At 42.7% G+C, this 27,355-nt stretch overlaps 1 protein-coding gene across 4 annotated transcripts in view; it reads left to right on the forward strand.

The window, feature by feature from the left end:
- Positions 1-27,355, forward strand: part of SPAG17 (sperm associated antigen 17) — a 301,346-nt gene that overhangs the window by 261,305 nt on the left and 12,686 nt on the right. For 2 of the 4 annotated variants that reach the window (XM_032773620.2, XM_075071729.1), the window contains exons 35-44: positions 435-617; positions 5,183-5,296; positions 8,601-8,646; positions 15,038-15,140; positions 15,595-15,648; positions 19,582-19,684; positions 20,094-20,211; positions 21,481-21,579; positions 22,754-22,905; positions 24,731-24,900. In XM_032773620.2, the coding sequence (XP_032629511.1) occupies positions 435-617; positions 5,183-5,296; positions 8,601-8,646; positions 15,038-15,140; positions 15,595-15,648; positions 19,582-19,684; positions 20,094-20,211; positions 21,481-21,579; positions 22,754-22,905; positions 24,731-24,900 (1,142 nt within the window). Of the gene's footprint in view, positions 1-434; positions 618-5,182; positions 5,297-8,600; positions 8,647-15,037; positions 15,141-15,594; positions 15,649-19,581; positions 19,685-20,093; positions 20,212-21,480; positions 21,580-22,753; positions 22,906-24,730; positions 24,901-27,355 lie in introns of those variants that run through there. The other 2 variants (XM_075071732.1, XR_004372764.2) reach the window with 2 other exon arrangements.

The raw sequence follows: 27,355 nt of genomic DNA on the forward strand, positions 1-27,355 counted from the left end.
GTAATAAGCATGCGACCTACAGGAATTCACTGTCCACTGACTTCACTGGTTACATTTATAATTAGATTAGGGTAAATCAGATTTGGATCCAAACTTTGCACATACTCCCACCTTTGTTAAGTAAAACTCTGAAATCCAAACACCACTGACCTTGAGGGATCCAAACTTCATGGTTTGGGACACATTTCTGCATAACAACTTGAGAGGATGTCATGTGACTTGGTCATAACTATAGATCCTGGGCTAAGAAACACCCTAGCCTGAAATTCAGCCACTGAGTTTATCTAGCCCAAGTTGCAATTCTTTCTTTGTGAGCAGGGAGCATTTTCATGTAAGTATCTCTACAACCTTGCATTCTGACTTGTTGAGAACCTTCCATGTCACTATAATAAATAATCTCATGCTCTGTTTGCTTGTTGTTGATTTGTGTTCAGAGGAAGATTCCAGGTCCACCGTTTGGCACACACATTTGGAAAGGTCTGTGCATAGGATCCAAAGAGCTGACTGGCTCTCCAGCACCTGTACTAAAATGCCCTAATGTGCTACAAATCCGTCAGCTAATCCAGTATGAGCCAGTCAGTGATGAGCTGAGACAGAAGCTGCAGCTGTCCCTCAAGGTAATGCAGTCACTGTAACTTCATTCTCTCAGTAAACAGAAATCTGCTGACAAATCAAGTAGAGTATATTTCTCACACACCCCTGAGATAAGAGCTGCCAGTTACTTGGAATCCAAAAATCCTTGTACAAATATATAAATATACATAAATATTTATTATATGTATATAAATATTTTAATATATGTTAAATTTATATAAATATAAAAGATACAAATGTTACATCAAATATGTAAACCCCAGATAGGGTAGGATGCTGACCTTGCCTAGTTTATTTCACAATAAAACTAAAGTGCCTTGTTTTCACTGTTTCTTTTCCTCCATATAGCTCACTCACATTAGTTATTCCAATTGTAAAACACTTTTTTTTTAGCAGTGAAGACAAGGCTGTGTCAGGGCTGAGCCACACTGACACAAGGTGTGTTGTGGGAGAAGTTTTACTGCCAGTGCTGTATTTTTTCTGGGGATAAAACAGTCTCTATGGCTGTCATTCAGACAACACTTTCTACTAGGAAAAGATCACTTAAAGGAAACCACATAAAGTTCATTTTAAAAAAATCTTCCCTCTATTATTAACAACATGTATTGCCATTGACCCAATGCTGAAAATCAAATAATTGTTTAGACTATTTCATAACTTTTCACATTTCACTCAGCTTCAGCAGCAGAACTAAACTGGCCTGTTTCACTTTCATTCACTTTCTAGGTGCACAAATTGTTGTCATTTTTATTCACAATATCAGAGAAGAATGTGTGAATGCCAAAACAAACATTTTAATTGGAATATTTTAAAATTCTCTACATATTGGGGTTTTTTCATTCTTTAATTTGTTTTCCACTTACAAAATTTAAATTTTGGACCAAGGATATGTCCACAGTGCAGTACCTTTAACCAGGGCCGGCTCCAGGTTTTTTGCCGCCCCAAGCAAAAAAATAAAATAAAATAAAAAATAAATTATAAAAGGGGGACCGGAGTGCCACTACCAAAACAAACAAACAGACAAAAAAGCCAGAGTGCTACCTCTTGAAAAGTGCTGCCCTAAGCACATGCTTGGAACACTGGTGCCCAGACCCGGCCCTGCCTTAAACAAATAAAACAAAATCCTATACACAGGGTCTCTTCTCACCCCAAATGTATGGGCTGAACTCCCCATCTCTATTAATGAGACTCTTGCATGTCTCTTGGTGTGAAAATAGACCTCAAAGAATAGGTTAAATAATCTTAAAGAAGTTTACATTTCATGTGATCAATTTTTATTTCAGATATTAATTAAAGATGTCTTATGTCACAGATCTGGTGGAGCTCTTCCCTGGATGCTCACCAGACTGCTTTGAAAGGATCAAAACACTGAATCCCATGTGGCCTCAGCTTCCAAGGGCTGAGCACAGTTTAGTCAGTTTATCCCTGACTTTGAGACTCTTCAGGTGCAGACCTCATGTCTGATGCCTCTTGGCAGTGCGGGCCCCATAGTCCAATTACCTAGGCCCTGAAACTAATGCCATTTCCCCCAAGCCTCTGCAGCACCACGTTCTGCAGAAGTGTTTCAACCTGAATAAGCAACCATTTAAGGTTTAATGCTTGTTGTCCCTGGTCTGGCACAGACATCAGCAAACGGTGGATTCCACCTCCATACAGAGGTGTTCCATGATTAAACAATTTCATAATAACAACTTCATAACATCAGCCAGAAATTATTAATTATGGATAGACCAGTTCCCCAAATCATCACACCTCATTACACTATGAACTGAGCTAATATAGAATAGGTGCCCTTAATCTCATCAGATAATCAAAGTTGTCTGAAGTGCAGACCATGGGTCAAAAGTGACCCATGGAGTTCTGATATGCAACCTATTGGTCAGCCCATTTATAGACTGACCTGAAAGATGGCTAGATCGTCAGGCTCAACGGGTAGTGATCAATGGCTCCTTGTCTAGTTGGCAGCCAGTTTCAAGCGGAGTGCCCCAAAGGTTGGTCCTAGGGCTGGTTTTGTTCAATATCTTCATTAATGATCTGGAGGATGGCGTGGACTGCACTCTCAGCAAGTTTGCAGATGACACTAAACTGGGAGGAGTGGTAGATATGCTGGAGGATAGGGATAGGATACAGAGGGACCTAGACAAATTAGAGGATTGAGCCAAAAGAAACCTGATGAGGTTCAACAAGGACAAGTGCAGAGTCCTGCACTTAGGATGGAAGAATCCCATTCACTGTTACAGACTAGGGACCGAATGGCTAGGAAGCAGTTCTGCAGAAAAGGACCTAGGGGTTACAGTGGACGAGAAGCTGGATATGAGTCAACAGTGTGCCCTTGTTGCCAAGAAGACTAACAGCATTTTGGGCTGTATAAGTAGGGGCATTGCCAGCAGATCGAGGGATGTGATCATTCCCCTCTATTCGACATTGGTGAGGCCTCATCTGGAGTACTGTGTCCAGTTTTGGGCCCCACACTACAAGAAGGATGTGGAAAAATTGGAAAGAGTCCAGCGGAGGGCAACAAAAATGATTAGGGGGCTGGAGCACATGACTTATGAGGAGAGGCTGAGGGAACTGGGATTGTTTAGTTTGCAGAAGAGAAGAATGAGGGGGGATTTGATAGCTGCTTTCAACTACCTGAAAGGGGGTTCCAAAGAGGATGGATATAGACTGTTCTCAGTGGGACCTGATGACAGAACAAGGAGTAATGGTCTCAAGTTGCAGTGAGGGAGGTTTAGGTTGGATATTAGGAAAAACGTTTTCACTAGGAGGGTGGTGAAGCAGTGGAATGGGTTACCTAGGGAGGTGATGGAATCTCCTTCCTTAGAGATTATTAAGGTCAGGCTTGATAAAGCCCTGGCTGGGATGATTTAGTTGGCAATTGGTCCTGCTTTGAGCAGGGGGTTGGACTAGATGACCTCCTGAGGTCCCTTCCAACCCTGATATTCTGTGATTCTGTGATCCACTCTGCGCCTTTAGTTTCCATGGGTCGTGTCACAGTTACCGGGGCTAACTGCACCTCTGACGCCTCCTAGGTTCTCCAAGTGTAACCCCTCTTCGTCCCAGGTCTCTAGTCATAACCTGTCTCTCAGGATGGAATCACGCGATTCTCCCACTCTCAGACTAGGCTCTGGGTTGCAGTCCCCTGTGTATCAATCCTGATTTACCTCAGCAGGTCTGATTTAAGTCCATACCCTCTAAGGCAGAGACAGTGGTAGGCAGCCAGCTTCCTTAAAACAAAGTATTTTTTATTTAAAACAAGAGCATTTCAGAGAAAACATAAAACAGACTGTATGCCTATCTAGCTTGTTTCTAAGACTTACAAATCCCTAGTTCTGGGATGTCCCTTCTTCTTTAGACTCCTTCCACAAAGGCTTTCACACTCTGTCAACCTGGCTCCCTAGAAACTCCCTACTGACAAGTGGCAATGCCCCCTCATCCCCATGAGAAGCACTTTTTGCTCTTTAGCGTTCTTCTGAGAATCAAGTTCCCAGGCTGGCAAAACAAGTTTGCATCTTCCTTGGAGATAGGATACTTGAAGCTAACAGGAAGTACCCTAATGTAGTCACTTGATTTTTATAGTACATTTGAAAAAAGGTCTTGTTGCAGTAGAGACACACTGACTGCTTACATCTCTTACATTTGACACATCGTTCTAGCAGGACTCAGTTTTACTCATTTGCATTACATACATGTACTGATTTACATATTGGTCTTTTAGAAGGGGGCAAATTTTTAAACTTCTTATGCCAAATTCCCAGGTTAGGCCTCTGCATTTAAAAGATTATAAATTAGATCTGCAAATGGCCCTCAAAATAAGAAGGAACCCCTAGAAAGAAGCAGTGCAATTATGGACATTCCAGAGACCTTTGTAATGATTATATTAACCAGAAATGTAGCTTTGTCCATGGAATACCAGTTCTATGGGTATTCCAGGAATAAGTGACTTACAATGATCAGTAGAGAAAGATGAAGACAGACAGAACTGATACCACTAATAGCCACTAATTCTTTATGTGACTTTACAGACATAACGACATTTGTGGAGTAGAGCAGAGAACATGATCCTAAGTACAATTGCAAAGACAATATTTCTCCTTAGAAAGTTGCCTCTGTAGATCCCCACTGTCAGTCATGAGAAGGTAGATTGAAACTACTTACATTAGAAGAATGCTTCTTTTGTTATAGAAGAATTTTTAAGCTAAAGACTTACTTGGTCAGAACCTAGCCAAGAGCTAGAGGAAAGGCACAAGCTTTCTCTTCTCGTTCTCCATTTCTTTGGAATTCAAAGAAGTATGGAAGAATGCCTGTTCATGAATCCTTGCATGTGGCTTGCCATCTGGATAGGGATGTGAGCCTAGCCCTACCTATGGTCCCTACTTTTCCATCTAACTGAGCTTGTAAGCATAAAGACTCATCTGACAAATAGAGCTCCACCATAGTTTCTTGACACTGACAATGTGAATCCTCAGAGGCAATATATACCTCACTTACTGGTAAGTAAACTCTCCTTCATATGAATGTCCATTATGTTTACTTCTGTAAAACAAACAGTTGCATCTCCCATATCTTTTATTCACTGCTCCACTAGGAATACATAGATTACATCCTGAAGCAGGAAGATGAGTTGCAAGAGATGACTGTTAAAGAACCAAGAACAGAGGAAGAGAAGGGCAATGCTGCTGACCTCCTCAAACTGGTTATGGTGAGAGAACTTCATTTTGAATGGTTTCTTTTCAATACCAATTATTGAAACTCAGGGTCTATTTACACCAGGAACATTATGGCATTGTCACTTCTGACAGCAACCATGTCAGGTGTTTGCCACGCCTCTAAAATACATCATATCCATTCATTAAATAACAAACAAAATCTTAGAATGGAATACAGCAGAACACCAGCTCTACTATAGTTCAGGTTGATCAGAGCTTTCTGTTTAAAAGTTAACTCTTCTAAGTGCTCTTAAAATCCACATGCTTACTTAGATTGTCTTGAAATTTTCTGTACTTCATGAGGGTGCTGGTTAGTAGTGCTGGTTAGTTGTGTTAGTTGTCCACATCTGATGTCATTTGAGCAAAGGATTCTTGAGCAGAGCTGGGCAAAATTTTTCAGATGAAAAATGTAGGGTTGGTTGAGCTGAAACTATTTGTGAGTTTGACATGAAATACTTTTGGCCAAAACACAAACATTTGGGGCTAGCTTCACAAAACAGCAGCAATGGCGGCTGCTTATGATGATGGTACCTGTTATATTTCTGGACCCTGCTCCAATGAATATTTCATTACTTATATTTATAAAGTGGAGCAGTTTCAACAGGAGAGATTGAGAGCGCCACATCCAATCCTGACCTCTGAGCTGACACTGTCTGTTGTGATAGGATCCAATGACTGACTCCCATATGCTGCTTAGCTCCCTAAGCCTGGGTAGTGACTGGTCACTATCCTTAGTTCTGGGTAACTCAGGTGCACTACCAGGTGCAGACTTCTATGACTGACACCAGCCTTAAGCAATGGGACCCTGCAGCTTGGATCCTGGAACCAGTGCCTCAGCCTTCCCAAGCCCCTCCCTGCCCCACCCCTCACCCCCACTAGTTAGATACATTTCCACCAAAGACTATCTGGCTGTGGGGGAGCTAAGGTTTGTAGTTAACCTTTTAGGGACAGTGTGGCAGTAATGCAAGGAAATGGAGGCTTAGCAAAGGAATTTCATATACACACACTTTGTTCTTAAAAAGCACAAGAGAGTGAGAGCTCTGTGGAAAACAACTACTGAACACAATCCCTCTGTGTCCTCACCACCTTGTGAATGCTGGGTTTCATCTGAGTCCTTGAGGGGAGTCTAAGTCCCCTCCACTCTCTCCTTCAGGGTCTTCTGTTTCTGGCAATGGAATTGTTTCCTTAGCTTAGAAAAAGCATCTGCCTTTCAAAGCAGTTGCTGTCACCTCTGGGTGAGGTGGTCAAGCAGAGAAACTACAGTTCTCCCAGCTGTGTATTTAGACTGGAGGATTCCAGCCCCCTTCTCCCAGACACATGGGTTTCTATGAAGAGTTTTCTTTCTGAGTCAGTGGGTCTGTTACCACTGGGATAAAGCCTTTCAATTTTCATGGCCATTTTATTGCTCTGTCATAGCTTCCAAAACATAGTTTCTGCTTTAGATGCCAGGTTCCTGCTACAGAAATACCCATATGAAAGATTACATTCAAAAAAAGAGGTAGAAATTACAACAGGCAATCACAAAACCAAAATGAAATTCCTAAGTTGACACAGACATATCCCCAAACTGCCACAGAACATAAGTACAACTAAGTAAAACTCCTCACACGGCCAAATATGTCTCAACTCTCAAACATAGCATATTGTGGTGTTCCAGTCACTTGTCTTCCCCCATTGCCCTGGAGGAGCTTACATCATATGCAGGCACTGTGGGTACAACTGGTGCAGTTTTTCCAGTGAGGGACATAGGGAGCTGGCTGAGGCAGAGGAACTCTTCAAGAGCGACCTGCTCCTCCAGATTCTGCTCAGAGCATGTTTATCTCAGAATCCTAGGGAAAAGATAGGGACGTCCTTTACTATGGGGCGAAGGAGCTAGTTGCCTCCCCCAACCTTGCTTTGCCCCTTCCCCCCAAGACTTTGCAAGATATAATATAATCACATATCATGTTCTGTATGCTGACACAACTGTGCCACTCCTCCACAATTTTTCTGAAATAATGCCTGTGGGGAAAGGCACAAGAGAGGGAAAGGAACTGTTAGTTCAGATCAAAAATAGGGCTCAAGGCTTCACATTTTTGCAGCAGCCAATGGGATTTCACTAAATAGAACATCAGCATAAGTGTTAGCCTGCATTACATGAAAGAATACATCTTAGAAATATTCAGTGTAACAAAGAAGTGACATACCTCCATCCAGATGTGGTAATGATCACCATACTACATCCCAGAACTCCAGGACTAGAGATCGTTAAGGAGAGGAGATGCATCTGAAGAAGTGAGGTTTTTTACCCACGAAAGCTTATACTCAAATAAATCTGTTAGTCTTTAAGGTTCCACCAGACTCCTTGTTGTTTTTTAAGGAGAGGGAGAGGGGTGCTTTGGCCACTTAAAGGAGCATAAAGGCAGCACACTGCAATATGCATGAATACTCAAGCAGAACTGGCCCTCGTATTAGAAACAGTTTTGAAATAAACAATTGGGACTTTCAGTAGAATCCAACATAAATGGAAAGTCTCAGGCAAAAAAAAATCCTTATCTGACCCCAGGCTTAACATACCAGTCTGGAGTAATGAGTTGGTTGGGGATGGGACTTGTGTTGTAATTTAATGCATAAATGGCAGAATATGATTAGAGTCCTATTATACTTTTCTGTGTTTTTTACTAATCTACTCTGGAGAACTGTGCTGGAAAATGAGGGAGATTCCATGGGAGGTCCCACAGTACACTGCAAATGAAGAGAGTGCCGCGGACTGGTTTTCAGTATGGGTATGCTGTGCCATTGCAAGGTCAAATGGTGCAACCAACACATATATGCACCTCTGTCTCTACAAAGCCACCTTTACCTAGCGGAAACAGACCATAAGGCAAATGCAGTCCTATCACTTTTAATTCTCTATACACTGCAAACTCATTAACAAATTCTGAAGCAAAGTATTCTGAGAAATTAACTCACCACACATGAGAATCCGATTAAATTTGCTCTCCATCAGTGACTCTCAGGTTTGTATACCTTTAATCTGCTACTCTCTTGCTCACATTGCCAAGGGCCCTAGAGGTCCCATCTCATTTTCGTGTGGCTGTGTCTACTGCATATCCCCCATTCCTTAACTTCCATTGCTCTGTACTTTAGAGATATTTTGTTTCCTGGCTCACATTTCCAGGCATGCTATAGGGACCCCATTTGTAGCCTCAGATTGACAGAACGCTTGTTTGTTGATAAAAACTCTCTCAAAGGGTAGGTACAGTTGTGCAAGGTCTTGTTTGGTACATATCCATAATTATTCTGTCTTCATTGCAGTCTTTCCCTAACTTGGAGAAATCATCTGGAGATCTCAACACTAGAGGTAGGAACAAATAAAGCTTTATATTTTAAATGCTCCAATTATTTTTAAACATTGGTGAAGTGATCCTTTTAAATGCTATGCATATTAGTCTGTCTCCTGTGGTTTTTGATCCCTTTTTTACTTCTAAAAAGAGTAGGAGTACTTGTGACGCCTTAGAGACTAACAGCTTTATTTGAGCATTAGCTTTCGTGGGCTAAAACCCACTTCATCAGATGCATGCAGTGGAAAATACAGTAGGAAAATATATATACACAGAGGACATGAAAAAAATGAGTGTTGCCATACCAACTGTAACTAGGGTAATTAATTAAGGTGAACTATTATCAGCAGAATTAAAAAAAACTCTTTTAGTGATAATCAGGATGGCCCATTTCCAACCATTGACAAGAAGGTGTGAGTAACAGTAGGGGGGGAAATTAGCATGGGGAAATAGTTTTACTTTGTGTAATGACCCATCCACTCCCAGTCTTTATTCAAGCCTAATTAAACTAAACTAGACACCATTAAATTAGGCTTGAATAAAGACTGACAGTCTCTAAGGTGCCACAATTACTCCTCATTCTTTTTGCTAATACAGACTAACATGGCTGCCACTCTGAAACATTTTTTACTTCTGTAATTTATAGACATTTTTGTGAAACTGGGGGAGATCTATAATTAGCAACCAGTGTGGCAACAAAAGTGGCATTCCTATCTACTGTCACTAATTAGTCTACAGAAAAATTGAACTTAACCCAAAATGGTCAAGCCAGGATGTCTAAAACTAGGCATTTAAGTCCATACATAATTAAGTGGCCTGATTTTCACAGATGATGAGTCTTTACAACTCCCAGTAACTTCAGTAATGCAATACCTCTAAAAATCAGGTGACCTATTTAGTTGCCTAAATTTAGGCTCCCACATTTATGACCTTTTTTGGTCTACATTTATGGCGTCTCGACACATTTGCCAACCATTGACACAACCCTATGTAGTTAATTAGTATTATAAGATTATGAACATTCCAGCCAAGATTTTTAAAGATAGGTGCCTCAGTTAGGCTTGTACTTCCATATTTATGCACCTAAAAAAGGCTGATTTTCAAAGATGCAACTTCTTTAACTTTTGTGCAAATTACTAGTGGTGGGCTCCACAAAGGAACTTAGGCTCCTAATCCCGTTTTTAGGCACCCCTGTGTTCCACAAAACTCCTGCTCGGCTGTAGGTGCCTAAGTTTCTGCCTTTGGGCATGCACACTGCTGCCTCACTCTAGGCTTCTGGATGCCTAACTCCCACCTGAGCCCAAGAGCAAGGGTATGTTTACACTACGGGATTATTCTGATTTTACAGAAACCGGTTTTTGGAAACAGATTGTATAAAGTCGAGTGCATGCGGCCACACTAAGCACATTAATTTGGCAGTGTGCGTCCATGTACTGAAGCTAGCGTCAAATTCCGGAGTGTTGAACTGTGGGTAGCTATCCTATAGTTCCCGCAGTCTTTCCTGCCCATTGGAATTCTGGGTTGAGATCCCAGTGTCTGATGGGGCAAAAAATATTGTCGCTGGTAGTTTTGGGTACAGCCTCACCCCTCCCTCCGTGAAAGCAACGGCAGACAACCGTTTTGCGTCTTTTTTCTTGGGTGAACTGTGCAGATGCCATACCACGGCAAGCATGGAGCCCACTCAGCTCAAGAGAGCAGTCATGAACATTATAAACACCTCGCACATTATCATGCAGTTTATGCTGAACCAGGACCTGCAAAACCAGGCCAGGAAGAGGCAGCTACGGCAGCACGGCAATGAAAGTGATGAGAACGTGGACGCAGACACAGAATTCTCTCAAACTGCTGGCCTCGGCGCTTTGGAGAACATGCTGTTAATGGGGCAGGTTCTAGCCATGGAATGCCGATTTTGGGCCCAGGAAACAAGCACATGCTGGTGGGACCACATAGTGTTGAGCTGTGGGACGATTCCCAGTGGCTGCGAAAATTTCGCATGCGTAAGGGAACTTTCATGGAACTTTGTGACTTGCTTTTCCCTACCCTGAAGTGCCAGAATACCAAGATGAGAGCAGCCCTCACAGTTGAGAAGCAAGTGGCAATAGCCCTGTGGAAGCTTGCAATGCCAGACAGCTACCGGTCAGTCGGGAATCAATTTGGAATGGGCAAATCTACTGTGGGGGCTGCTGTGATGCAAGTAGCCAAAGCAATCACTGAGCTGCTGCTATGAAAGATAGTGACTCTGGGAAATGTGCAGGTCATAGTGGATGGCTTTGCTGCAATGGGATTCCCTAACTGTGGTGGGACAATAGATGGAACCCATATCCCTATCTTGGCACCAGGGCAGCCTGTACATAAACCGCAAGGGGTACTTTTCCATGGTGCTGCAAGCACTGGTGGATAACAAAGGACGTTTCACCAACACCAACGTGGGATGGCCAGGAAAGGTTCATGACACTCGCTTCTTCAGGAATACTACTCTGTTTAAATGGCTGCAGCAAAGGAATTACTTCCCCGACCAGAAAATAACAGTTGGGGATGTTGAAATGCCTATAGTTATCCTTGGGGACCCAGCCTACCCCTTGATGCCATGGCTTATGAAGCCATACACAGGCAGCCTGGACAGTGGTCAGGAGCTGTTCAACTACAGGCTGAGCAAGTGCAGGATGGTGGTAGAATGTGCATTTGGCCTTTTAAATGTTCTCTGGCGTACTTTACTGACTTGCTCAGACCTCAGCCTAACCAGTATTCCCATTGTTATTGCTTCTTGCTGTGTGCTCCACAATCTCTGTGAGAGTAAGGGGGAAACCTTTATGGTGGGGTGGGAGGCTGAGGCAAATCGCCTGTCTGCTGATTACGCGCAGCCAGACACCAGGTCTATTAGAAGAGCACACCAGTAAGCGCTGCGCATCAGAGAAGCTTTGGAAACCAGTTTCATGACTGGCTAGGGTACGGTGTGAAAGTTCTGTTTGTTTCTCCTTGATGAAAACCCACCCCCTTGATTGACTCATTCCCTGTAAGCAACCCACCCTCCCTCTTCGAGCACAGCTTGCTTTCTAAGGAAATAAAGTCACTATCTTTTAAAAATCGTGTATTCTTTATTAATTGATTATGATTATAAAAAGAGGGAGAGAACTGACAAGGTAGCGTGGGTGGGGTTTGGGAGAAGGATAGGAGGGAAGGAAAAGGCCACTTCAAAAGTTCAAAATAATGACAGCCTTTTGCTTGGGCTGTCCACCGGGGTGGAGTGGGCGGGTGCATGGAGCCTCCCTCCCCACATTCTTACACGTCTGGTTGAGGAGGATGTGGAACATGGTGAGGGGGGAGGGGGGTTATACAGAGGCTGTAGCAGCACTCTGTGATCCTATTGCCGTTCCTGAAGCTCCACTAGACGCTGGAGCATGTCAGTTTGATCACGCAGCAGCCCCAGTGTTGTATCCCACCACCTCTCATCTCGAGCATCTCTCCTCTCCTCACGTTCATCCCTCATGGCCTTACGTTCACTGGCAGCTTTCCAGTACTGAGATAGGGTGACCTTCCACTCATTCAGATGAGCTCTTTCATTGCGGGTCGATTCCATGATTTCCGAGAACATTTCGTCTCGCGTCCTTTTTTTTTTGCCGCCTTATCTGAGATAGCCTTCGGGACGGAGGAGGGAGGCTTGAAAAATTTGCAGCTGAGGGAGGGAGGGGAAAAAAGAGAAGTATTTAAAAAGATACATTTTAGAGAACAATGCTTATACTCTTTCACGGTGAACAACACTATTCATATCACATAGCACATATGATTTCCATACAAGGTCACATTTTGCATCTTAATATTAAGTGCCGGCGGCTTTGGTTTTAGAGATCATAGACGCAGGTCCGGGCAACAGAATTTGGCTTGCATGCAGCCATGGTAAGCCATTGTCTTTCAGCTTCTGCAGCCTTCATAAAATCAGTGCCCTCCTTTCCCACATACCAAGCAAAGCCCGTTGAGTGCTGAAGTTTTCCTGTTAACATGAAGCAGCAGAAACCAAACTAACCCCCCCTCCATCCAATTCTCTGGGATGATCGCTTTACCCCTCCCCCCATGGTTGGTATCAGGAAAGATCCCTGCTAGCCAAACACGAAAAGTTCAGTGCCAATGCCCCTGGCCCGGCTTGGCTAACTGCAGGGAAGGATTTCTTTTCAGCCACAGGCAAACAGCCCAGTAGGAACGGCCACCTCTGAATGTCCTCTTAATTAAATTCCTGTATTTCAACCAGGTTACCATGAATGATATCACTTTCCTGAGGATAACTCAGCGAGATAAAGAATGGATGTTGCTTGAATGTCAGCAAAGACTGGGACCATACACTGCCATGCTTTGTCATGCAATGATACCAGATTACTTGCTACTAGCATGGCCTGGTCAAGTGTCCTACTATGGAGGACAGATTAAAGCTGCACTGCCCAGAAACCTTCTGGAAAGGCTTTTGGAGTACCTCCAGGAGAGCTTCATGGAGATGTCCTTGGAGGATTTTCTCTCCATCCCCAGACACGTTAACAGACTTTTCCAGTAGCTGTATTGGCAGCGAATGCATCCCAAGTCCTCAGGGCAAATTAATCATTAAAAAACACTTGCTTTTAAACCATGTTTTATGTTTACAAAGGTACACTCACCAGAGGTCCCTTCCATGGCTGGGATACTGCCTTGGGAGGTACTTCAGTCAGGCTGAGAAAAAGACCCTGGCTGTTGGGGAGAACAGAGTGCTGTGTGCTGTCCGCAAACTTCTCGTCGTCTTCCTCCTCCTCCTCATCTTCCCTGTCCGCGGAATCCTCAGGCATGGCTGACATTACCTCCTCCTCAGAATCTACGGTCAGAGGTGGGGTAGTGGTGGCAGCCCCCCCTAGAATTGCATGCAGCTCAGCGTAAAAGCGGCTTGTCTGCGGCTCTGCCCCAGACCTTCCGTTTGCTTCTATGGTTTTCTGGTAGGCTTGTCTGAGCTCCTTAACTTTCACACGGCACTGTAGTGAGTCCCTGTTGTGGCCTCTCTCCATCATGCCCTTGGAGATTTTTTTCAAATGTTTTGGCATTTCGTCTTTTGGAAGGTAGTTCTGCTAGCACGGAATCCTCTCCCCATATAGCGATCAGATCCAGTACCTCCCATTCGGTCCATGCTGGTACTCTTTTTCGATTCTCAGACTGCATGGTTACCTGTGCTGATGAGCTCTGCGTGGTCACCTGTGCTGATAAGCTCTCCACGCTGGGCAAACAGGAAATTAAATTCAAAAGTTTGCGGGGCTTTTCCTGTCTACCTGGCCAGTGCATCCTAGTTCAGATTGCTGTCCAATGGTGAACTGTGGGATAGCTCCCAAAGGCCAATACCGTTGAATTGCGGCCACACTAACCCTAATTCAAAATGGCAATACCAATTTGAGTGCTACTCCCCTCGTCGGGGAGGAGTACAGATGTCAATATTAAGAGCCCTTTATATCAAAATAAAGGGCTTCATTGTGTGGACGGGTGCAGGCTTAATTCTGTTTAACACTGCTAAATTCGAGATAAACTCGTAGTGTAGACCAGGCCCAATTCACAAACCATGAGAAGACAGGCATTCAGTCACTTAAATTGTATAAAGGGCCTAATTTGGTAGACGTGCTCAGAGGCTGCCTAATTCCACAAAATGCCTGGAGGAGGAGGAGCTCCCTTATAACTTTTAACCTTTTTGCCTCCAGTTGCCCTTTTGTGCAGGTTAGGTGTGCTCTGAGCACACCTACTAGAATGGGCCCTGCAAGTGAGACAGGCATTCCTCTGCCTCATTTGAGAATCCCTCCAGTGTATAGGTGTGAGTGAGGGCTTTGAGCAGCTAGGTATCTGTGGGTTTGAAGTTCCTAGTTGAAGTATTGCTAACCAGTCAGACGCTAGCTGAACATCCGCAACTTTTCCTCCTCACAGATATTTGATTTGTTTCTTTGAGGAACGTATAAGCATTTAAAGTGATACACAGAAGGAATACACGTTTATTCTGTATCAGTGATCTTATCTCCGGAAAGATGAATTTCCTAACTGCTGTTACTCTAAACTTGAACCTGGGATGAGGAAATCCATCTGAGCTCTTTCTGCTTCTTACATTGTAACCAGTAATAAAGATACTATATTCAGGCCTGGCTGACAGTTTTCCAATGATGCATGAGGCAGAAAAGAATCCAGCTCAATTTCCGATGTTATGCAGATAAAACTGTTTGTGTGAGTAAAAATAAGGACATCTGACTCAAAGGAATCAAATAAGTTAAGAGGAACCATTTTTAAACAGCAACTTTTAAGTGGGTGACATGATGCATTAAAGAAATATCTGCTGCTTCTTTTAACTATTCGTAATTAATGAACACTTTTGCAGTGTTTAATACTGAATTTACATCGGTAGTTAAATAACCTCCCCTTATCTTGCAGCTCAGATAGTTGAGTTATATGAGCAGGCTGTGGATTCTCAGCTCCAAAGTCCACCAAGGAAGATAGTGTCAAAGCAAACTGAAGACTACTGGCAGAGTTTCAGGTAGGACAATTACCATAAATCATACAAAGGATGGTGAGAAGCAGAAATGAGAGACAGTATGCTTTAGTGGTTAGCGCATGGGAGTGGAAAGGAAGAGTTCAAGCACTGTCTGACTCTCCCTATAAGCACTTTGTCTCTGTCTCAGTTTCCCCTTCTGTAAAATGAGACTAAAAACGCTTATCTATCTCACAAGGGTGCTATGAAGATTTTTGAGTTTTTTAGCTGCACAGTGCTATAAAAGAGCAAAATGTAATTATTAACATGGTTGACCAATGAGTGTTGCAAACTATGCTTGTAATCAGTCCAGGTCAGAAGTCATCAGACACATTAACCTAGCATGGCTTAATAAGAGAAATACTTTCTTACATTAGTAATTTTGTGAACCATTCACGCTTGTAAAATACTGTGCTATTTATCTTATTTTCATTATTTTTTTCCTTTCCCCCTCATGCAGCAAGGACAGATTAACCCAGATATCTCACTGGCAGACAAAAATAGAGCAGTCCAGGTAATGGTGTTATTAAGACTGAAAGTTAGGGCCTGATCCAAGACCCACTGAAGTTAGTGGAAAGACTCCTACTGCTTTCATTGGGCTTTGGATCGGGCCCTTAATGTGATACAGTAGCAAAACAATGCTATTGGAGCATTAGCGCTAATAGAAATGCTGAATGAATAGTTTAACTGCACTTCTGATACTTTTGCAAATGACAGATCAGAGCATAGGAATGGAGGGGGCAGTATCTATTACAGACAATTTAGAATGGGTTAGGAGTTAGAAAATGTAGGTTCTATTCCTGGCTTCAGCACCAGTTAGGAAAGTAAGTTAGGTCAGCGTTTTCAAATTCTGGTTCTTAAATCCCTGTCATAGACACTTAACAGAGATGGCCTGATTTCAGAGTTGATGAGCATCTGCTCAGTTACCATGAAAATCAGGTCCTTTTGGTGCCAAATTTTAACATTTTGACTCTAAATCTCCCTGTCCTCCATTTTCCTATTTGTAAAATATTTATCTCCCTCACACAAGGGTTATAAGGAGTCTTTAATTAATGTTGATAAGCACATTAAGATCTTCAGATTAAAAGTGCTATGGAAGGGGAAAGTATAATAGGCTAAGCAGCAGTGAAAACTATAATTCAGGCTGAAACTCAACTTTAATTCTAACCCCCTTACTTCACTTCCACTTAAATTTAAAAAAAAAAAATTCCAAAAATGGTAAGATTCCAGAAAATAAGATTTTTATGAATATGACAGAGTGCTGTATTTTATGGCATTGTATAAAAGGACTCTCCAAAACCAAATAATGAAAAAATCTACATTAAATTAATGTCAAGTATGAGAACTTAAAGTATGAATGGGATACACAGAAGTGAAGGTTCTCTCACAGGAACATGCATGCACCCACAATAAACATAAATAACATTGAAAATTACTGTCTTGATGTACAGAAGAATATACAGTGTGGATGAAATAGTCTTGTGATGAGAAACTTGTGCTTTTCCTAATTTGTTTTTGTGAAAGACTGAAAATAGTAGTTGAGCCAGGATCTCCTGCATGGCATCAGAGCTAAGCTACTGCTCTCAACTTCGTAACTGACTTGTTTGAAATCATAAAATGCTTTAATTCCAGATTGAAGTTGGATTGCCGTAGTGCCACATGACGGCAACACTTTCTCTCTTGTTATATACTATGTAAAAAGTAACTTAAAATGAAGCTTGGTAGAATACGGTTTTTATTTTTTATAATTTCAACAGATCATATCAATGTTTATTATTAGGATTTTTTTAAATTTTTTATTGATTTAAATTTTCTCAGTTACGCAAAATTATGGTGTATAAACAATTTTTTTTATTTATCAAGCAAAATTTTCACGGTTGCAGGAAATTATGGGGTCAGCAGCTAATAGGGTATCAGACAATAAGTCTCTAATACAGTAGACGTTAAGTTTCAAAACATTAAAACTTTATAAACTGATAAAACACAAATTGTCAGCATCACATGTCAAAATATACAAAGTAAATAACCTTAAATAAATTCTAATACATTCACAAGCAGCATTTTTCTTACTTTGCCTATCTGCAAAATTCAGTTGTTATTGATGGAAATATTTTTGTCAGTTTGTGCACATACAGTGAAATTGATGTTTACCAGTATTTACCAATAAAAATCTAAATCTACTTAAAATCAACTCTACTTAAAATGGATGTATTATGGCATCTGTCACTAAAAACCTGGGATGAAATTCTGACTCCCTTAAAGTCAATGACAAAACTCATTGACTTCAAAGTAGCCAGGGTTTCTTGCCTAAATTTTCTACTCATTTGCAATAAGGAGGAGTAACTCCCTTGAACTCGATGAAATTACAGTGGTATAAAGCTGGTTTCAGTGACTGGAATTCATGCCCAAAATCTGAGAGTTGTGTTGGCTTAACAATGATTAAGACAGCGTTCTGTTAAACCTTCTCATCTTCATGAGTTCAAATAGCTCTATCTGGATGTCTGCAGAGCCATCAGTTTCGTCTTGTGTAGGACAAAGCCCTTCAGGCAATCAAATGTCGTCTTCATCTTCTATTCTGGCAAGAGCAAGGTCTCAACACATCTAAAATGACCATCTTCAGATAATTGTATACAGTGTTATTTTATCCATGTTGTTGGCCTCAGAATATTAGAGAGACAAGGTGGGTGAGGTAATAGCTTTTGTTGGACCAATTTCTATTGGTGAAAGAAACTAGCTTTCAGGTTTATATAAAGTTCTTCTTCAGGTGTGGGAAATGTATTCTGAGGATATGTCTACACTGCAATTAAAAACCTATGTCTGGCCCGTGCCAGCTGACTCGGGCTAAGTGGCTGATTAATTGTGGTGTAAACAATCAGGCTTGGACTGGAGCCTGGGTTCTAAGACCCTGTGAGGGGGGAGGGTCCCAGAGCTTGGACTGCAGCTGAGCCTGAACATCTACACCACAATTAAACAGCCCCTTAGCCCGAGTCAACTGGCATGGGCCAGACACAGGAGTCTAATTGCAGTGTAGACATATGTTGAGTGTCACCGCTAAATACAAATTGGAACAGATTGTTTAGCATGTGTAGTTAACATATATTTCAAGGGACCATTCAAGGTGAAGTGACCTGTTAACACCTCTCCAGTCATAGCAGGGAAAGGAAAAAGCTTGGGGGCAGAGAGACAAGGAAGGGGGTTGAGTGGGTTATAGACTGTTGTAATAAGCCATAAATTCAATGTCTCTATTCAATCCATGATTTGGTATCTAGCAAAGTTACAAATTTAAGCTCCTGGGCTTGTCTTTTAGAGGTGTTGGGCAGGTTTCCTTTGAGGATGAGAACTGAGAGGTCAGATACAGAGTGATCACTTTGTGAAAAGTGTTCACCCACAAGTGATAGGGTTTTTTCGTCTTTGATCATTTTCCTGTGTGAATTCATTAGAGAGCATAGTGATTATCTGATTTCAGTTGTTATTGGGGCATTTAGGTCCTATAAAGGATATTACCTAACCCACCTTATCATCTTCAGATGAGTCAGATCTGTTGATTTGAAAGCTGGAAAGACTCCTTCAAGTCTCAGCACATATTCACCAAGGACTGCATCTAAATCTAGGGCAGGAAGAATTAGAGTATGTTTTGAAGAGATCTGCAGAGCAGCCCCCTGGCAATGTCTACATATTTTGATCAGATACTTCAAGTAGATCAGCTTCTGATGAAGATGTTGTCTTTGGATGCCAGGTCTTTTAGTCTCTTATTCTTCCTTGGTCCATCTCCTCCTTTCATTCTGTTCTTCCCCATCTCTTTTTCTAGTTGGGTTACTTGTTTTCTCTGATCAGTCAGTCTCCAAACTTGAGAATTCTCTTGGTGTATGTGAATACATAATTTGCATTTACTGACCATATGCTTTCTCAAAGCAGAGAGATTGTCTAAGCTGGAACTTGTTCCACCCTTGTATGTGTAGTTTTCTACAGTTTAAAGCTTTGGAAGTATCTCAACTGGGGCTGTGATGCAGCTCCAGGATTCATCTAGGGAGAGCTGAAAGTCTGAACTGCTTCTGGTGCTTTCTGGATGTGGTTAACTCATCAATCTCTGGTCTAGAGGATTCCTTTGGTTTGCAGAAATATATTTACCATAAATTCATATTATTGTCTGCTGATTTCTGTGGGAACAGGATTGGGCTGTTAGTAATTAGAGTATGTGTAATGAGGAGATGGTGCGTGTACATGAAGGCAACAGATCAGCCACCATTCATACAAACTTCAAATTGCTGTCTAGATCTCAGATCTGTAGCATGGGGCTCAGTAGCTGATCCCTCTGCTTCTTGGCAATTTGGTAACTTTAAGAAAAAGTCAGTGGATTACAGGAATGACATTAGTAGATTTGGTTAGCAAAAAAAATGTCAGGGGCAACACTTGTAATATCTTCTTCTTTCTTTTCCTTACTATGTAGGCAGGAACTTGATGAAGGAAGGAAGTGCCTAATAGGAATAAGAAACAGAATAATTCCACCCTATTTTGAATCTGAACTTGGCAAGGAATTTCTCCTGAAAAAGGTGATCGAGCTCAGAGAAGCTGAATGAGATGGTATTAGTGCAAAGAGTCTCTGTCTCAGTCCTACAAAGCATATTAGATTGTTTTTTATCATCTTAGTTATCATCTTGTAGAAGGCACTTTTGAATGACTGGACACAGTTAGCATTAATGGATGTTATGTACATGTGTCGAGTGCAGACCATACCTTTATAATCTTGTTTGATAAGTAGGCTGAAGTGCTTTTTTATAATGTATATAAAAGGTAGTGTATTCTAGAATACAGCTATATTTATTTTATACTCTCAGTTTATTTGTTACCGGTTTAGTTCTGCTTATTTGTTTTCTTTATGTCCTCTTTCATAGTGGCTATATATATATATATATGTATGGTTAGGAGACATGAGCACTTCTTGTCATTTTTATTTAAAAGTTCCCTGATGTGGATTCACTTTCTAAAGAACTCCCTCCGTTTCCAAAGAAAGAGAGAGAGAAGCCGTCTGTGGAGACAGTCACAGAATTCCTTAGGAGTACGTCTGAGCTCAGTGCAGGTAACGTTTCAATATGGAGCAACATCCTCCATTGGCTTGTTGAGTTGCCTCATACTCCTATTGCACTTAAATCCACGAGGGCCTTGGGGCAGTCACGGTTTCTGCAAAGGACTGAAAAAAAAGTCTCCATTAGTTTCTGATACCAACTAGCTGAATGAGTTGAACAATGAGTATGGAATAATTGATTCCAGTGTGGATGCTACAAATAATACCTGAAAGGATTTTCAGTTCTGAACCTTATCATTCAACACCACATCTCCCATATCTGCTTGACACTTGAACTGCTTGGGAACATTATAAGACTGGTTTGTGAGATACATTTAGGGGTCTTTGCAGACACTGGAAAAACTGTGGGGTCTGGGTGCAAAAATGAAAAGCTAAGGGTTATCAGATGGCATTAGAGGCTGGGAGGAAGTGAAACAGCAACAGGGCAAACTTAACTAGGGGCAAGAGTGAGCAGGAACGGATAAGAAGGCAATGAAGGAGTGAAGGCTGGGGAAAGGGTGGATGAGTGTTGAGAAGGAGCTGGGAGACAGGGAGGATCTTGAAGTGAAATGGGAGGAAGGGGTAAGGTGGAGTAGCAGTTTGGAGACCAGGGATGGAAGAAGGGGTAGGTAGCATAGGAATTTGAGTGATGTTGGGTGGAGACAACTTGGAGGACACACACACAGGGAGCACTGAGCAGTGTGGGAGCAGCAGAGAACAAAGGAGGGGTGGGCAGTGAACAAAGCATCTTAAGCAGCTTGGATCAGAGAGGTTTACAGCACTGACAGGAGTACTTTGATCCTTTGTTTAGAGAGCAGCCCTCGCAAGCACTGAACTGGTACATCAGGATGAAAGGCATTATGCTGTACTGTTCATCACACAGCAAAGAACACATCATCAGAACAATCTTCCATGGGTCCCTCTCAGAGCCCTAATCATTCTCATATTTCCCCATTTGGCACTCCCACAAGCCGCCTATATTGCAGCTATCTGGAGAACTGGACTGGATTGCTTGGCAGAGCTTCTCAGCTGCAAAGCATCACAAAGCTCTCCTGGCTATGACTCACATGCTCCCTGTGCAGCATTTCCGCTCCCTGCTGCCCCATGGAGCAAGTTGCTGGTGACTGCATTCACATGGCAACACACAGCACTCATTACTAGGCCTGGCAGTACTTCAGACAGTATATGGCCTCCCTAACTGAGATGCTTAATACCCTCTGTATAGAAATGTAGTGTGTTGATATAACTGGCATTTTGTCAATATACTCATCTGTTTTTCTGCAGAATCTACAGGTCTGTTTGTCCCAACCAGTGATTCCCCACACTCACTGAATCCTCAGACACACAGTCCTTCAGCACAGACTGAAGTTTCCAGCAGAGCAGGTAAAGGGGCATTTCAGTTTGGCATCTAGGTACAGGTATAGGTTGAAGACTGGTGGAGAAGGGAATAGGAGCTGCTATGGTAGTAATACATTAACACTTCAGGGAAAGTAATGGGAGGGATTTTCTTCTCTGATATGGCCCTAGAAAATGGCTGCAGCAACATAAAGGAGCCATTAAGGCCATAGATTTTGTCACAGAAGACTTCCCCCGGCACGTGCTTTTCACAGGGTAACTTACTCTGCCCTACAAGGCCCCCAGCCCAAGACCTGCCGTAGGGGACTTGCTGGGGGCAGGGGCAAGAGCGGGAATGGTGTGTTGAGGGCAGAAGGGGTGAGACAGGACCTCAGTGCATAGCACTGCTAGGATTCCAGGCAAAGCTGCTGCAATAACTTAGACAGTGCTGGAGAACTGCCTACATTGTTCCGGGGGCTACACTGATTCTCACCACAGACCAGCCTCAGCAGGGTTTAAAGGGGGGCTAAATCCACCTTGATCCCATATCCCTGGGCTATAAGTTTTTTGTGCCTCTGGAACCTTGTATACAATTTAAAAGTTTTGCTGATAAAGCTATAGTGCTGTGTATAAATAAATAGTCACTGGGCCAGAGAGAGAGTGTGAGAATGGCTGTAGACCAATGCTTACGATCCTCCCCTCTTATATGGGAGATCCAAGTTCAACTGCCCTAAGCCCTGAAGCCAGTGCTGAACCTCCCAAGTCTCCCCAGCTGCTTATGCAGATTCCCCCAGAGTTAAAGGCCGCATGACCTGTAAAGCAAGGAACAGAGGCTTTGCACCAGATATTCTTAACCATAGTAACTTACTGTTAAAGCTTGCAAGAGTCAAAATGCAAACACAAGTTGTTGTGCTAGCAAGAGTGTTATCTATTTTTTTCTCCTCGAAATTTCTAAATAGAAAAGTCAGTAGGACTAAGACAGAAATCCCTTTTCTCTCCAGTGACCCAAGGATATTTGTTTCCTGTTAGTAGATTTTAAAAAGGGCCTTCCCACTCTTACATTGCTCTATTAAATAAAAATACTGAGCCTGATCCTTCAGACATTATGCAGACCAAACTCCTATGGAAATTAGTAGGAGTTCTGTTTGCACAAGAACTGCAGAATTGGGCTCCCTTTGTGCAAAAGTCAATGTCACTCTTTGAAATCTTGGCTTCTGAACAGAAGTGGGAACGGCTGTGTGTACATCTGGGATACCCTTCCGCTCTCACACCCAGAGCTTGCTGGTGGATGCTGCGGGGCAGCCAAGAAAAGAGAAGGTGAAATTACCATTATCAATCCAGGGGTGCAACCCAGAATCTGTACCCAATAAAAAGGTAAAATAAGATTTTCTTGGCTAACATTAATCTCCCTTTGCACAACTCTTTTGCACACCATTGTTAAGTCACTCTGCAGCAGCACTGGTCACTTTTTGGAATTTCTCTTTAGTGAAGCAATAGCACTTGCAATTTATCTGGGGTTGACTGTCCCAGAAACAACTTCTCCCTCAATTATTAGGCCACAAACTTGCGTGCCTAAAGTTAAGCACCTAGGTCCATATTTAGGCACCTAAATAAAAGCACCCTGATTTTCAGGAGTGCTGAGTGTCCCCAATTCCCACTGACTTGAATGGCTCAATACCTCTGAAAATAGGGCCACTTCTATTTATATTCCTAAATATGGATATAGGTGGCCTTTTTTACTTTAGGATCCCAAATTTGAAAATGTTGGCCTTAGTCTTTAACAATCTTAGCTGCCCAATCATTTGCATTTAGTCATTTGCTTTTCCTTTCTTTTTCTCCCCTTTAAAAGTACAGTAACTCCTCACTTAAAGTCATCCTGGTTAATGTTGTTTCATTGTTAGTTTGCTGACCTGTTAAGGAACAAACTTGTTTAAAGTTGCGCAATGCTCCCTTATAACGTCACTTGGCAGCTGCCTGCTTTGTCCACTGTTTGCAAGATTCTCTGGAACAGCAGCCTCTCCTAGTGGGGATTAGAACTGGAGAGACCAGCAGCCCCCTCCCCAGCAGCTCCCCTAAATTCCCTGTAAGGTATGTGGCTTGGCAGCTGCCCAGCAGCAGTTCAGCTGACCCTCCCCCCACAGCCATGCTGCTTCTGCTCTGCCCTCTGCCTTGGAGCTACTCCCGGGAGCTTCCTGCTTGCTGGGGGATGGGGGAGAGGAGTGCTGATATCAGGATGTCTCCCTGCTCCTGCACCCCACTCCCGGAGAAGAGGAGGAGAGGGACAGAAAGGAGGGAGCTTGCTGGAAGCTGTTGCTTCCTGTCTGAACTAGCTGATCTGCTTAAAAGGGCAACGTACTTGAAGTACAGTCAGCACACTTAAAGGGGCAATGCACATCTCTCTCACTCATGCATGCACCTCCCCAGCACTTTGGAAAATCAACACCTGTGCAGCCATGCATATGTTGTCAGGAGGAGGGAGTGGTGCGCTCCAGCTGGATAGCGTGGGCTCATCATCCTGTTCAATTTTTGGAGGAAAGTGTTTGCAGCTACTCCCCTGCATCTATCGTGTTTCCTCCCTCCTGCCTCAATCCATGCTGCCTTGTAGAGTGTGAGGCTACATTAACAACAGTGCATTAACCCATTAAGCCGAGTGCTAGTCATCATGTAGCAGCAAGGCATTCTCTGGGAAATATCCCTCCCTCTGACTCCTCCACCTCAACCAAGCTTCACAATCATTCCTTGTTGTGTACAATATTAAACTTTGTTTTAAATTGTTTAAAACTTATACTGTATATGTATATAATGTCTTCTGTCTGGCAAAAAAAAAATCCCTGGAACCTACCACCCCCCATTTACATTAATTCTTAGGGGGAAATTGGATTCGCTTAACATAGTTTTGCATAAAATCACATTTTTCAGAAACATAACTACAACGTTAAGTGAGGAGTTACTGTATGAGAAACTGTCTTGTGTCAGTATTTGGACAGTAACAGATAAGCCATTAACAGAAGTTGGCATCATTAAACTTGGCAGCCAGCACTGTTATAGGAGGGGAGCTATAGTTTCTGTCCTTTTAGTAATAAGCAACTTCCTGTTATCTTGGGATAAGTTCTTTGTTGCCACCTAGAGTCTTCTTTGTGGTTTAGTTTTTAATTCTCTCCCCTATTGCCCATGTAATGTATTGATCTTGTTTGCAAAGGTAGAAGATCCTGTTGGGGGAAAAGTCAACACATCTTCTGTTGCAACAGCAACTAAGCATCTTTGTGGATTCCATCTCATCCCACCTAAAGTGATATTTGGGGTGCTGAAGGAGGGTTATACTTATGCCACCACAGCCACTCTGAAAAATGTTGGAGTGGACTTCATACGGTGAGATCAAACTGTCTTTAAACCTGTTTTAAAATCATTTCCTAACTCCATCTGCAGGCCAAATGTGCACCTCCTCTCACCTGTGAACTCTTTGATAGTGTCACTAGGCCAATCAGACGCCAACTGGCATTTATATTTGGAATCCTCCATATTGGAATGATATTCTAAAACACCTGGCTACAGAAAACACAATCATAGAAATAATAGGATTAAAATGTAACTAGTGCTAGGCCAGAGAGTGAGGGCGGTAGCACAGAGTACCTAGAGGAATGACAGCAGATTCCTAGCACACAAGGAGATTTAGCACTTCAAAGCAACTAGCACCAGGCTTTAGACAGGTAATAGACAATATTTCCTAGCTGGGTCTGTGCTCTGCCGCACTCTCTGCTTTCAGTGTTCATGGGGCTGCTCTTTCCAGAAAGGCGGCAGCTCAGCGGCTGTGGTTGGGTGTAGTAATCTATTTTGCTTTAAAAAGGGGGAAGGTTTTCATATTACAAGCAAAGTCATACACACAGCATATGGCAACTGCCCTCTGGCAAACTGACTTGGAGCTTAGGGGGCAGCCACCCCACAACATGCCTGTTTGAGGCTTGCAGCAGCTGCCCTGGCTGCTGATGTGTGTAGCATAGTCAGGGCCCCACATATTACAGAACCACAGAATGTGCTGCGTTATCCACTCCTTGCAGTGGATTTGAACTCCACAATGGAACTTTTTTTTTTAAACTACATTTTCGGATCCTTATGGTTGTAAAGAAAATGTTCAAAATGTAACCTGAATATAAATGATGCTGTATTGGCTTCCTGAGTCTGCAGAGGGCCTAAAACAATAGCTCTAAGAGGTGTGAACTGCACCATTCATCTCCATGATGTGTTAATGCTCAAAGCTAGAAATTACAGTTTAAGGCTTCGTGTACACTAATAGTTTTGTTGACAAAAGTCAGCTTCCATCAGCAAAACAGTGGTGGTGTACACATTACAATTCTCCTCCTGCCGATTTAACTCTTCTGATATGCCAACACAATAAAACCACTTTGACAAGATGCACTGATTTTGCCACAAAATTAGAGCGACATAGTGTCGACATCACAATTGCTTACATCACCCTAAGTGGCCTCCAGGAGGTGTTCCACAGTGCCCATCAGGAACGCTCTGGTCAGCGGTTTGAACTCCACTGCTCTGAAGCCAAGTACACAGGCATGCACCCCTTCCCCTTTAAAGGCCTGGGAATTTTTGAAATTCCACTTCCTGTTTGCTCAGCGTGGAGAGCTCACATTGCATCTTCCCAACTGACCATGGCAGCTCCCCACAGTAAATGTGTTCCCGCCTAAAGTACTCCGGAGTTGTTGGATCTGCTGGGTCTGTGGGGAGAAGAGGTTGTGCAATCCCAGCTCCACTGCAGCTGTAAGAACTTTGATACTTATGGGCAGATTGCTTGTGGCATGTTGGAGAAGGGGCATAAAAGGGACACACATCAGTGCTGTGCTAAGATCAGGAAGCTGAGAAAGTCATACCAGAAAGCAAGGACCGAAGACCTGCCGCTTCTACAAGGAGCTGGATGCTGTCCTTGGTGACAACCCCATCTCCATCCCCAACAATGCCAGGGATACTTCTGGGGTGTTGGAGGCAGCAGACAGCAGAGTCAACTCTGAAGACGAAGTGGTGGGCAAGGAAGTGGAGTTTGAGGAGGGTGCGACAGGTGACAAAGTTGTCCAGTAGCGTGGTGAGCCAGGACCTCTTTTTGACTGGAGGGGTCTACCCAGTCACAGCACTCCAGCTCTTGGTGCCTGATGCAGGAGAAGGAAGCTCTGCTAAGTACTTATTTTGATTTGATACTGCATAGTGCTATGAGGTAGAGCTGCCCTTTATTTTCTTCTGTGTTAGAAGTGGGAATAAGGGATAGAAATTAACAAGACTAGCACTGTTTCTGTCTGCGTCCCATCCTTCTATGCAGCTATGCAGTGGGGGCCCTGCAGAAAAGTTGGTTAATGCAGATCAGGATTTCATGGGAATCCTCTGTAGTGAGCTCTAGGAAACTTTCCTGCTGGTACTCTGCAATCGTCTGCCGAAGGTTCCCTGGCAGAGCTGCTTTGTTCCTTCCCCCCAGCGTAGGAAACTTTGCCACACCAATTGATAATTACTGCTGCAGGAACCAAAGTGATACACATATGAACAGCATATGGACCAGGTGTGAAGCTGCACACATGCAGGAGATGCATCTTTGCATCCTTGGTTACCCTGAGAAGTGAGATACACTGGTCTACAATTTTTGAGAAGTTGTCTGCTTCAGAGATAAAATGTGGTATTTATTATGTATTTTGATGTGCTGAATTCAAATATGACAATTAAAACAACTGATTGGCTACTGTTTCTAAGATATTTAAGTTTTTACATTTTATGTCTATGTATATGTCTGTAGATAGTGAGTTTAATCATAAAGTTGTAAACCTAGGTCTTT

Source organism: Chelonoidis abingdonii, chromosome 1, assembly GCF_003597395.2.
Source record: "Chelonoidis abingdonii isolate Lonesome George chromosome 1, CheloAbing_2.0, whole genome shotgun sequence".
Classification (NCBI taxonomy): domain Eukaryota; kingdom Metazoa; phylum Chordata; order Testudines; family Testudinidae; genus Chelonoidis; species Chelonoidis abingdonii.